The 12,807-nt window shown below is 43.2% G+C and overlaps 1 protein-coding gene across 1 annotated transcript in view; it reads left to right on the forward strand.

Moving 5' to 3' along the window:
• The window catches only part of ZSWIM6 (zinc finger SWIM-type containing 6), a 108,380-nt gene that overhangs the window by 33,376 nt on the left and 62,197 nt on the right, over nucleotides 1-12,807 (forward strand). The window contains exon 2 of the mRNA XM_069749112.1: nucleotides 8,965-9,321. Within this exon, the coding sequence (XP_069605213.1) occupies nucleotides 8,965-9,321 (357 nt within the window). The remainder of the gene's footprint in view (nucleotides 1-8,964; nucleotides 9,322-12,807) is intronic.

The following is a 12,807-nucleotide window of genomic DNA, read 5'->3' on the forward strand; positions in this document are numbered from 1 at the left end:
TTGAAGCAGGAGGGAGCTGAGGAGGTCTAACCCCTTTAGTTATCTCACTCACAACGGTGTGATTATTGGAGGGCATGCGTTACAAGAAAGCATAGTCACATGGTGGCGGACAGTCCTTACACTTCTATAGGAAGGTGCTGTGACTGTAATGTCTTTTCACCATAGGACATAGACCGTGGTTTTTTTGGCCGATTTGGGCCACAATAGCTTGGCTTCAGTGGATTTTCCTGGATGGGGTCACCAGAGGTACAAATGATCATCCCTTTATTCAAATACTCTGTCCCTTTGTTTCACCCACCCGGACATGATTAAAGGGGATCGGGGATGAGCGCCTATAAAAATTGGTCATTATTTTTTTGGTGAATGTTTCCAATGTCCAGTTTGGGTGTTTGTCTGTACATTATGGGGACAGCCATTTTATCTGACCTGGGGGGGGGGTGTATTATAAGGGCTGGGGCTACATATTGACTTTAGTTAGTGATGCTTACGTTGGTCGTACATCCAAAGATCTCTGTATGCCACCATTGCATCAAAGCAATAATACTGGCGAGTCTGGGGGTCATATTGCATCTCTCGAGGTATCTTTGCCAGCAAATATCAGTCCAACTGGTTGAGTTTTTGCAGTGTATTTCTTGGAGTTGTGATGCCTGTGCTGCAGAATGCCGTGAACTCTGGCCTTGCAGCACGTCACTGTGTAGCCCCAGCCCTAACTGTATGTGCACACGATGCGGATTTGGCTGTGGATCCACAGCAGTTTTCCATGTGGTGTACAGTACCATGTAAACCTATGGAAAACCAAATCCGCAATGCACATGCTGCAGAAAACTCCGCACAAACGCAGCTGTTCATTTTCTGCAGCATGTCAACTTTGTGCAGATTCCACAGCATTTTACACCTATCTCTTTATAGGAATCTGCAGGTGTAAAAAAACGCCGGCGAGTTCCGCACAAAATCTGCAGAGAATATGCAGGTAAAACATAGGTCACTTTACCTGCAGAATCTACATGGAAAAATCCACAATGTGTGCACATACCCGTACAGCAGTGCAGTTGCTTGGTCTGCAGCCCCACCCCATTTACCTTTTCTCAGTTTTCTGGCTGTGCCACCATTGTCAGTTCTGTAGCCAGAATGAATACTGTAAGAATTTGGGATATTTATTTATTTTTCTTCACATTCATAGCATGAAAATGTTTTGACACCGCAAATTTCTCGTGTGAATGAGGATCTGTGCAGCATTTAGTGGCCGAGCTGCGTCCGTCTGTGTCCTGTTAGGGTATGTGCACACGTTGCAGATTTTTCTGCAGATCCGCAGCCGTTTTCCATGAGTTCACAGTACCATGTAAACCTATGGAAAACAAAATCCGCAGTGCCCATGCTGTGGAAAAAAACGCTCAAACTGAGTTTATTCTGCAGCATGTTCATTCTTTGTGCGGGTTCTGCAGCGGTTTACACCTGCTCCATAATAGGAATCCGCAGGTGTAAAACCACAGGTGGTATCCACGCAAAATTCATAAAATCCACGGTAAAACGCATAAAATCCACGGTAAAACGCATTGCTTTCTACCTGCGGATTTCTCAAAACGGGTGCTGGAAAAATCTGCAGAGGTTCCATCTAAATGTGCACATCCCCTTACACCCAGGGAAACCTCGGGGTGGGTTCCCCCTTTACAGCTCCTAAGCTGAACCTGAGCTCATTTATAAACCAATGACCGCAACAATCCACTTAGTTTCAGGCTGCTCAGTTTAATTAGGGAGCTATCAGACCATTACCACATGGCCCAGCCTAATCCCGGTGTCCATACTCTGTAGGGAGTGCGGTAATAATGGCAGTGTAGAAAGCTTTTATTGGTGACTGAGTGCACACTCCTCGACCTGTCCTTGGGCTAGGGATTGTTTCCAGGCCCAGTATAGTGATGCAGGTGACTGACCCTTCCTCATTCCCCACATTCTGCTCTGGTCACTTGGTGGCAAGGGTCTTCACAGTTATGGCTGAAGGGAACGGTCACGTCTGTACAATGTCCTATCTGCATTTACCTAGTTGGATACAGGATTTCTTATATCTGTAGGAAAGCAAAGAATTTATGTTCAATCCAACTGATGGGTTCTTGCCGCTTTAGACAGATGTGGACCTCTCTGATCCCAACACCAGGCCTGACCATGGCTGCACAACATGACCGATCTGTGTAGTTTTACCTCATGAGCCACCTCTGGGCCAGGTATTGTAGTTACACAATGAACCATGTGCACATAAGGTATATTGCCACAGGTCGGCAGTCCTACTTGCGTTTCTTCTGACATCTGAGGCCGGACCTTGGGGTTTCCGTTGTGGATCTGCAGGTATGTGAAGATTCGATTTCTTCAGTGGCTCTGCCAGTCACTGTTCATCACAGTGCTTGGACTGTCTGGTGGCAGTCCTGACCCAAGCATGACTGCTGCACAGAAATACATGCTGGCACACTCTGGTCAGGAGAGCCACCAGCCAGTCCCTGCCTTGCAATGCAATCCTCCTGTCATACGGCCGTCTGACTGTGCCGTAAAGTTCTTGAGGAGACCACATAAGTTGGTGGACGCGAGCATGCGCTATAACGCTGACTTGTCTGAAGTCTTGTTGCCCTTCTTATGTACCCCTATAAGGCTATGTGCACACGTTGTGGATTCTCTGCGGATCCGTAATTGATTTACAGTACAATGCAAATCAATGAGGAAAAAAAAGCTGTGCACACGTTATGGAAAATCCACTGCGGAAATGCCTCGGATTAAAAGTAGCATGTCACTACTTTTTTGTGGATCTGCAGCGTTTTTGTACCCATTCAATTAATGAAATCCGCAGGGGTAAAAAAACGCAGTAAATCCACAAAAAATCTGCAGCAAAAACGAACAAAAAGCTGCGGATCCGCACAAAAGTGACAAATCCGCAGCTGCGTTTTCTGCCAGGAGAGGCAGAATCCGCACCGGAAATTCCTAAGGCTAATCCGCAATGTGTGCACATAAGCATAACTGTTTTCTTTCTACAATGCTTGTGTGTTGTGTGTTTCCCTCCTATGTGCTCTGGCCATTTTACTCTCCTAGTTTTGTGTGCAGATGAGCAAAATGGGATTTGGCCTCCATTCCACAAGCCGATCTGCATTTCAAAGAGCGAGCCCTGATATTGTAATCTCATTGAGCCTGTCCCCCTGAGATGTCTCTGGCCCCCTGTGTGGGATAAATTAGGGAAAGGCTTCAGCATCACAGGCCTCATCTGACAGGGTTTTCATGGTGTCTTCTTGATTTCTAGCAGGCTTTTTTAACTTTTTATCCTGCCCTGTAGATTACAGAGACATTTGTGCATAATTTGTTCATATTCCTTTAAACTGTATTCTATAAGCGAAAGGTTTAGACCCTTTTTTAGAAGTAACTGATACACGTACCCCAGTATGTGACACAACTTGATATCTGACCCACACTACAGTCCCAAACTCCAAACTAATCTGCGTCAAAAATAAGGTTAACTTCTCAGCAGCAGCAAGAATAGATCATGTTTCAAGAGGGCTGAAGGTGTGTAATCCCGATTTTTATGCCAGAGTTGTGGGATGAAACCTTAGCCTGATAGCGGAGACCCTCTGAGGAGGAAACTCTGGAGATCTCGGTGGCTTTGCCAGAAATCTCAGATGTCCTCTCAGATCCCTCGCTGCCTCCATCTGGGTATTCCTACCACATGTCATCCCTAAAGGAGTAACTAGAAGCTTCCCCTCTTTATTGCCACCGTCCTTGGAGGAAAGTTTGACGCTGCCTCATGGCTTTCTTGTAAGATGTGATGTCGGGAATGAAGCGCTGAGCTTTGGGCCGCTCTTCTGTCTAGTGCCGCGTGCATTTTACTGGATAGAATTTCTTGCTGTTTGATGGGTTTTTTTTCTCTCTTCTATCCCTTTCGTGGACTATCTGTTAAGCTTTGGTGTTTTATATTCATATGACTTGTCTGGAGATGAGAAACAATGCATTTATGAATCCATCTCCGAGGGTAATGTATAACATATGCGCTGTAATCCCATCAGTGCCAATTATTGCCTTCTATAGGGGCTCCATATTCTACCTTTTACATGGTTTTCCCTGGGAGGCTTGTTTTGAGGAACGCAATGGTGTTTGAATTTCTATTTTTAGTGGGGTTTTTTTTTTTTTTTTTTTTTTTTTTTTTTTAGCTGTTCTGTTTGTGTGTATGCCACTTCAGCACTGAATCATTCTATTTTTTTTTTTCTCTCCTTCATTTTCTATTTTGGCACTAAAGTCATTTTAGTGCTGGTCTTTATGAAAGATTTTTAATTCCTCGGGTTTGCTCAACAATGTGTACTTGGTTTTTCATTATCAAGAGGTGTTTGACAGATCATAAATTTCACATTTTTTTTCTAATGTCCCATAACTTCTGTATAGAATTTTCCTTACTGTAACTTTTTCAGGAGACCTTTGAGCAGGATGTCTGCATTTGTATTCGGTCAGTACTTTGTATGATCATCACCTTTCCCTGCAATTACTGTGACGCTTTTGATCTATCCACCAGCTTTGCACATCTAACGTCTCACACTGGCGGATAACACGGCCATGTGTTATGCGATGTTTATCAGATGGCACTCAGCCCAGTGTTTTACTATGGGGCAGAGACTTTTTTTTTTTCTCCTGATTCGACATGAGAACAATCTCAGCATGCTGCATGTGGCTCCAATATTTGCGTCACACACCCATAAGTCTTTGGCTGTGTGTGAAACATCGCACTGCACTTAGATGTCATTAGAGTGCAGTGTGATTACCATGGACATTCAATGGAAAAAGTAAGTGCAGTCTTCACACCTGTGCTACAATTTTTTTTTCTTTTTTTGGGCAGCACAGTGGCTCAGTGGTTAGCACTACAGCCTTGCAGCGCTGGAGTCCTGGGTTCAAATCCCACCAAGGACAACATCTGCAAAGAGTTTGTATGTTCTCTCCGTATTTGCGTGGGTTTCCTCCGGGTACTCCGGTTTCCTCCCACATTCCAAAGACATACTGATAGGGAATCTGGATTGTGAGCCCCAACGGGGACAGCGATGATAATGTGTGCAACTTGTAAAGCGCTGCGGAATATGTTAGCGCTATATAAAAATAAAGATTATTATTATTTTTTTCTTTCAGGGAATATGATCACACTCAAATGACACTTGCATCAAACTATGACATTTTGAGTCGAGTCATTAACCTAGTTGACCCAATTCTCTCACCTGAGAATATACGCCCCTGTGAGTGGACCCTTGTGACATTTTTGCAAATTTTGATACTTTCTCTAGCTCAGTTCAGACCCTCAGTAGGATTTGGGTCTGGACTGTAACTAAACCGGTCACACACATGAATATGCTTGATATAAACCATCCATTGTAGCTCTGGCAGGATGTTTAGACTCCGTGTCCTGCTGGAAGGTGAACCTACGCCTCAGTCTCGGGTCTTTTGTAACCTCTTAACAGGTTTCCCTCCCAGGATTGCCCTGTATTTAGCTCATCCATCTTCCCATCAACTCTGACTCGCTTCCCTGTCCCTGCTGAAAAGTACAATCACAGCATAATGCTACCACCACTGTTTGACAGTGGGGATGATGTTTTCAGGGTGGTGTTCAGTGTTAGTTTTTTGCCACACATAGCATTTTTCATTTAGCCCATTACTTTGGCCTCCAGACCACAGCACAACCTTCCACATGCTCACTGTGGCCCCTACATGGCTTTTTGCACACTGCTAGCTTGTGGCTTCCTTTTAAAAATGCCTTTCTTGCCATTCTTCCATAAAGGCCAGAGTTATGAAGTATATGACTAATATTTGACCTGTGGACCGTTTCTTCCACCTGAGCTGTGAGCCTCTCCATTGTGACTGTAGGTCTCTTGGCTGCTTCTCTAATTGGTGCTCTCCCTACTTGGGATATCGGTTTAGGTGGAAGGCCATGTCTTGGGAAGCTTGCCATTATGCCTTACTCCCGTTTTATTGAATGATGGCTTGAGCTGTCTCCATTAGATTTTCAGAGCTTGAGCTATTATTTTTTTTTAATCTTTTTCCAACCTAACCCAGCTTTACTCTTCTTTGCAACTTTATCCCTGACTTGTCTGGTGTGTTCATTGGTTTTCATGGAGCTGTTTGATCCCTAATGTTCAAAAACCAAGTTTCAGAGGCCTTCACAGAACCACTATAGTTGAACATTCCAGGAGGAGAAAGGAGCCGTTTTCTGTAATAAGCTATATTATAAAGTGGTTTTCTTTCATGTGTAATATTGATATAGGGATTAATGAAAATATAAATGAAACTGAGCAACTGCTTGATCATGGCATTTGTGTGCATACTTTTGACTTTTGGCTTGTCTTTTGGGTCCTGACACTGAACACTCGCATCACTCACTTCATGCACTAACCTGGCTTCTAAGATCTGTGAGCAGCAACAGTTAGTGCATTAATACCTATTATACGAATGTAGGCCAAACCCACCGATCGCAGCAGGACTTGTCCGAACAGTCACTGACTTTCCAATCTTGTTGAAAACCATGGCGGAGCTGAACGGTGTATGGGGGGGAGAAATGGCTCGCTGATGCCTCTCACGTGCAAGGGCCAGCTTGGCGCAATGACATCCTTTTAAAAGTATCAGGTCAGGATATTGGGGCAATATTTGAAGGATCGTCTTAGGGTTTTACATTGCCCATCCCATTAAGGTGGCGCCCCGGATATATCTGATGTAAACAGTAGTTCAGTACTTTCGATGCCCTACCTTATATATTGGGCTGTATTCTGTAAGTGACCTTCATATTGAGGATCTTGGTACCATTTGTGAGATATTCCATCCTTGTTTGTATGCGGATCTTTGCATAAAGGGTCACAATGGTTGCGCTGAAAGACATCAGTTACTTTCTCCTGTTAAATCCTCTACTCTCTCACCGGCATTTGGGCTTTGATTGTTGGAGCAGGAACGTATTATGCATCTGAAGTTCATTTTGGCTAGTTTAGCTTGGCTTGTCCTGGATTAGTTCTGGCCACACTTCATGTCCGCCACTAATGAGAACTAATAAGGTTTTTATGACTGGTCATTTGGCTGATTCCTGACTTTTTTTTTTTTTTTTTTTTTCCCCCCTTCTAGTACAACATTTGGTGCCTTCACATCTAATGGACTTGCCTGTATGGTTTTGCATAACTTGCTGATAATGGGTTTTTAAATGTCCTGTCACTGCAGAGCCGTACAGTGGTGCACGTCGGTGTGGAGCCATAGTGCACACATGAGGAGGAATCAAGTACTTTGCATGCCCCATCCTGTGCATTGCACCCTGTGGTCTAGTAGTCGGCCCCTCTGTGTTCCCCTTACTACCGCAGCTTGGACTATATATTCTTGGTCTCTGTGGTACAATGGTATTCCCATTGTTTAAAGTGATGAGATAGCTGGGAAACTCCATCCTTTGTGGTACAATCTCTAGTACCCCACTGATCCTAAAAACAAAACTGCTGCTGTGGTCTTTCCTGTACAGCAATGCCTTGGCCACCTCTGTGCAGGGGGACTGCAGCACCGTTTTAGTGAGCAGGCCTGGCTGCTGTTTCCTGCAAAAACCAAGTGGAAAGGAGCGCTTCTGTGCAGGAAAAACTGAAGGCCATCTGGCACCCCTATTGATGCCAAGCATGAAGACGCAGCAGGGGTCAGACCTCCACAATCCAAGCTGGCATTCAAAATTTATAGTAATCACTTGATGTAAGGGCAGAGATCCTGATTCCAGCGATGTCGCGTCAGTTTTGATTTAAAGTCACAACCTATTAATCAATCGGTTCTCTGAATAGCAGCTTTCACGCAATCAGTGGCATGGGAACGGTTAATCATTGGTGTGGGTGAGGTTATCCGCAGCTCATGAATATGCAGGACTACCTGGTGGCAGGTCTACTTGTCCTGTAATCTGCTGATTTTAAAAACGTAATTTTATCAAAACTATAACATGCAGCCCAGAAAGTGATACAGCGTTGACCTCCCTACTAGTCATAGTCACATACAAGCTATTACAGACCAGCCTATAGTCTCCTGTCTGCTCCTCAGTCGGCTCAGTGTTTGTTTGTTTTTGTTTGTTTTTTAGTGTTTTACCTTCTAATTTTAGTAAAATGTCAATGGTAAGGAATTTCGTAAATGCAACTTAAAGGGGTTGCCCCATCTTGTTTAATAGATAAAATGCTTGTGAAGGAGAAAATATCTCTATCGGACCATAAAGTACGTTATAATATTTTACTTGTTACCTGCCACTGCTAGTGTATTAAACACTGCCTGCCTCTTGTGCAAGGAGTGCAGCACTTACAAGCTCTTTGGTTTAGAGCTTGCAAGTGCTGCTGTGATACAGGGCTGATCTGCCATCCTCAGTGAAGCTGCGCTTTACCGATGCTACAGAGGTAGAGCGTCCTCTACTTACAGCATGGAAAAGCGCACCGTTTATAATTAATGGAGAAAGGGTGAACTTGATGGACCTTTTAGTGGTGGTGCTTATGCCAACCTATGTAACAGTTCAGGGCAGAGGTTCAGGTGTTCAACTTGTCAGTAAGGAGGGCACCGCTGTGAGGCAAAGGAGCGATCTACTCCTGTAAACAAAATGACCCCCATTAACAAACTTATCCTTGACTTGTCTGGTGTATTCATTGGTTTTTGAGTATTACTATTGGGCTACACGGTGAATCCGGTCTCTGATAATGTTGACATGGTGCTGCTACATCAGTGCAGTACAAGTGAATGAGGTCCCATTGTGACCCCTGAGAGTGCCGTGACAAGCAAGTTGTAAAGTAACCGCTGCAGTCGGGTCTTGAGACTTTCTTGTCTTGGTACTCCATTCACAGGTGTCACGGCCAAAGTCGCATTTGTCATTGTTGATCCTCTGCCATATTTTCCCCTCAGCATTACTCCTAATTGTTGCGTTGGTGTGTGGTTATGGCATCTATTTTATCATGTTCTTGTTTCTTTTTTTTTTTTTTTTAGGCTTCCACTTGAGCGGCACAGTGACTGAGCCCGCGATGCAGTCTGAACCCGAATCCGTTTGCAATGTAGCCATCAGCTTCGACCGTTGTAAGATTACCTCAGTGACCTGCAGCTGTGGGAACAAGGACATCTTCTACTGCGCGCACGTGGTGGCGCTGTCTTTATATCGCATCCGCAAGCCCGATCAGGTCAAGCTTCATCTTCCTATTTCAGAGACCCTCTTTCAAATGAACAGAGACCAGCTGCAGAAATTTGTACAGTATTTGATTACAGTCCACCACACAGAGGTCTTACCGACCGCCCAGAAACTAGCAGACGAAATCCTGTCACAGAACTCTGAAATCAATCAAGTACATGGTGAGTGGTCCTTCATGTGATAAGATCAGCCCTGGTTTGTTTCCAGGAGCCCGGCTCTCCGGATTATTGCCGCGGGCACACTTTGTCGCTCTTCACATCTCTGTTGCATGGTTATTTTATGCCTGGATTTTCTAGATTAAGAAATTTGACGTCAAGGGGAAAGTACGTGTTTCTCTGTCCTGCATACTAGTTCGATCTCTCGTTACAGTATATTGTATAAAAAAAAAAGTGGAGGTTGTCAAGTTTGGGAGTGTCGCTGAGATGTGGAAAGATTTAATTGCAGTGGGTCCAAGTACTACCCAGTATTTCACTTCTAATATTCCTGATGACTTCATTCAGAAGATTGTGACCCCCTTATAAAAATCTCAGGCGTTCCTGGTCCTTTTGGACCTCCATGACTGGAATCTTCTGATCTAGTATACATTTTGGATTTTTACTACCCTACCAGGTTATTACAGCCCCATCTGGGAATAGGATATACTAGATACCCTGATCTCGGTGATGCATCACTTACTGGGTTTCTTGTCATAGTTCCATCTGCTCCAGCTCTGGTGGTCTTCTCAATGGTGAGCTCTTACTAGGTAGCCCTTGATACTTGAGCTCTCTGTCCTTGCCCACTGTCATTGAAATAGATAGCTGCTAATTAGTGTTCACTGAAGGCTATAATTCAATGGGTTGAGGGTGGGAATATGCAATGGTCATGACTTGAGGACTAGCTGAGCTGCAGCATGGAATCAGTTTATACTCCAGAATTATCTCCCAACATTTCCATTTAAAAGGAGGCTTGTGACTAAGGACAAGAATTCAACATAGTCCTAGCTTTAAGTGTGGGGGCATCACATCTGAAATATTAGTAACTTGCTATCAATATGGCACAACTGTTGGTACTACCACCACTTGGCAGGTAAAATTGTTGCTTTAATGGTTTCTTTTCGTTAGTCTTGTGGTTTGTGTGGTGTTTTTTTCTTTGTTTTCTGTGTTTCAATCTCTTTTATACCCTGTAACGAACAGGTTCATGAATACAGGCTGTTAATAGTGTTGCTGACATTAGGTTTTCACATAGTGGACCTGGCTCCATCTGTCCACCAGCAGTCTCCGATTGTGACAGCGCGAACGTCATTGGGAGCTCAGAGCTGTGGAATAGGCCAACGTTTCACCGAGTAATACAGATGGTTTCAAACTGTTTTTTTGTTTTCTTATAGCTCTGCGCATTATTCGACATCCACGGGTAAGAATCGCTCTGACAGGAGCCAAGACGCGTGCTCCAAGAAGAGGCCTGTACTTACTCCATCCAGCGGAAGTGACCATTCAGTCCCCTGTTCACATGTTTCCCTGCGACTCTCCCTAATATCCTCACTATTTATTTTATTTTTTTACTTGGTCACTGTTTTCACCATGCAGAGATTTCTTCTCTGTGCTGTATATATCTCTGATTTTATATCCATAACGAAATATATAGATAATTGAAAACTGGTTTTTCTTTTACTCTTGGCACCTGAATGTCTCCCGATGTTGATCTTGCCTTTGATGGCCAGGCAGCTGGATACTAAAGTAAAGACATCAGAGGGGCTCAGACGCCAAACTAGTAACGTGAATTCTTGGAGACTGTCACCACAGGGACCGAGACTTTGCTTTTTAAGAGCTGGTACTGTGTGGGTGTTTGGGAAGATGACGTGAAATGTGACCTGTTCCTCCATGAATTGGTTCCCTAGAGCTTGGCTGGGCCAGGCAGCCGGACCAGGTACTCGGTACAGTCCGGTCTTTACAGGCACACTGACCCTTTTAACTTGTGTTTTGGGGTTGACATTTCTGCCACAGTTAAATCTTTATGAACATTCCCTGTTCATGTTTGTACAGAGAATTTATGGAAATTTCATGAATTCTGTAAATTTTAAATTAATGCAAAAGGATCCTACACGGGCTCTCCTTTTTGGTTTGAAATCAAGGACTTTCCATAGAACGACTTGTGAGTGTTTGGACTTTGTTCATTTTTTGTTTTCAGAAAAGAATGCCTGTTAATAAAGCCATGATCATAATTTTAATTAAATAAAACACTCTTATGAAAACTGTAGTAACTCTGAAACCTGTCAAGTCTGTAGTACGAGAATGCCTCCATAATTTACTAGTTTCCTAATAATAAAGCTCATGATCACCTCTGTTCCTTTATCATTTTTTCATTTTTTTTCTTGTTTTTATTCAGCTGTTTAAATTGGTAAGATTTTTTTTTTTTTTTTTTGCAGTATTGGCCTGAAAACATTATGTCCTTATTTGAGCGATTTTCTATGTAAAAAAAATAAACAGTTATATAAATTACAGTAGACGTCACTAAAACCATTTGAACCCTCCCCCCAAAAAAATAAAATGCTGACGCAACAGTCAAATTGCTCAAACTTGGGCTACGTGCACACGTTCAGGACTTTTCGCATTTTTCGCGATAAACGCTTAAACGTATTCATATGCACCCCATCATTTATAATGCATTCTCCAATTTTTGTGCATATGTTGCTTTTTTTCCCACGAAAAAAGCGCATCGCGGTAAACTTAGCATGTTCATTAATTTTGTGGATTTTTTGCATTTGTACTGCTATTAATTGCATTGGGAAAGCTCTTGGGAAAAAACACGGTAAACACGAAAAAAACCTCATGCGGATTTCCTGCAGAAAGTCCAGTCTTGTTCAGGAAAATTCTGCAGAAAATCCTGATGTGTACACATGGCCTTAAAGTAAAAAAATGCTTCAGAGATTTAAAAAAAATAAAAATTATAAGCATATTCTGTCATTTGCAGGGTGATGTTTAGTTTTAGTGGATTTTGCCTTAGACTGCTGAAAGCAAAGCCTGTCCAATAACGCTAGGTATAAAATCATTTTGCTTCAGTATTGTAAGTCATAACTAGGAATAACGTCAAAATGGAAGGTGCAATTAGTCTTTTTTTTTTATTTATTGTTTTTAGAATAACTATAGTGTTTATATGACTGCGCACAGACCCACTGACTACATCCTATTCTGTTCCTCATCATGGGGTCACGATCGGACCTGCTGAGTTCCACCAATCTCATTGTCTGATCTGTCATTTTCGTGAATGGATCTGTGACAATGTGAGTGCTGTCTGGCCCCATAGTCAGATGGCATTCGGACACTTTGTACCACTGCGTACACCCTTGCTCTTCTGCTTTCCATATTCTGATCCCTGTTCTTCACACTCATAGCTGTGCTGAGCCGTCTGCCGCTCTCCTGTAGATGCCGTAGCTACATGGCTGATTGCCTGACTCTACTCTATGGATCGCTATAGGATTGTTCCAGGAGGAGGGTCCTTAAACTCCTGATCTTGAAGATTATACAAGGTTACATCATAGCACAGCAGTTCTCATTGCTATTTAATACGGTCTGGGAAAGTTAACATTGCCCTTAACATACCATGGGTCTAAGATCTTAACTAAAAGCATAAGACCCCTACGTCAGGCACTAAATATCTATACTTTATTATGA

This window comes from Ranitomeya imitator, chromosome 1, assembly GCF_032444005.1.
Source record: "Ranitomeya imitator isolate aRanImi1 chromosome 1, aRanImi1.pri, whole genome shotgun sequence".
In the NCBI taxonomy this organism is placed as follows: domain Eukaryota; kingdom Metazoa; phylum Chordata; class Amphibia; order Anura; family Dendrobatidae; genus Ranitomeya; species Ranitomeya imitator.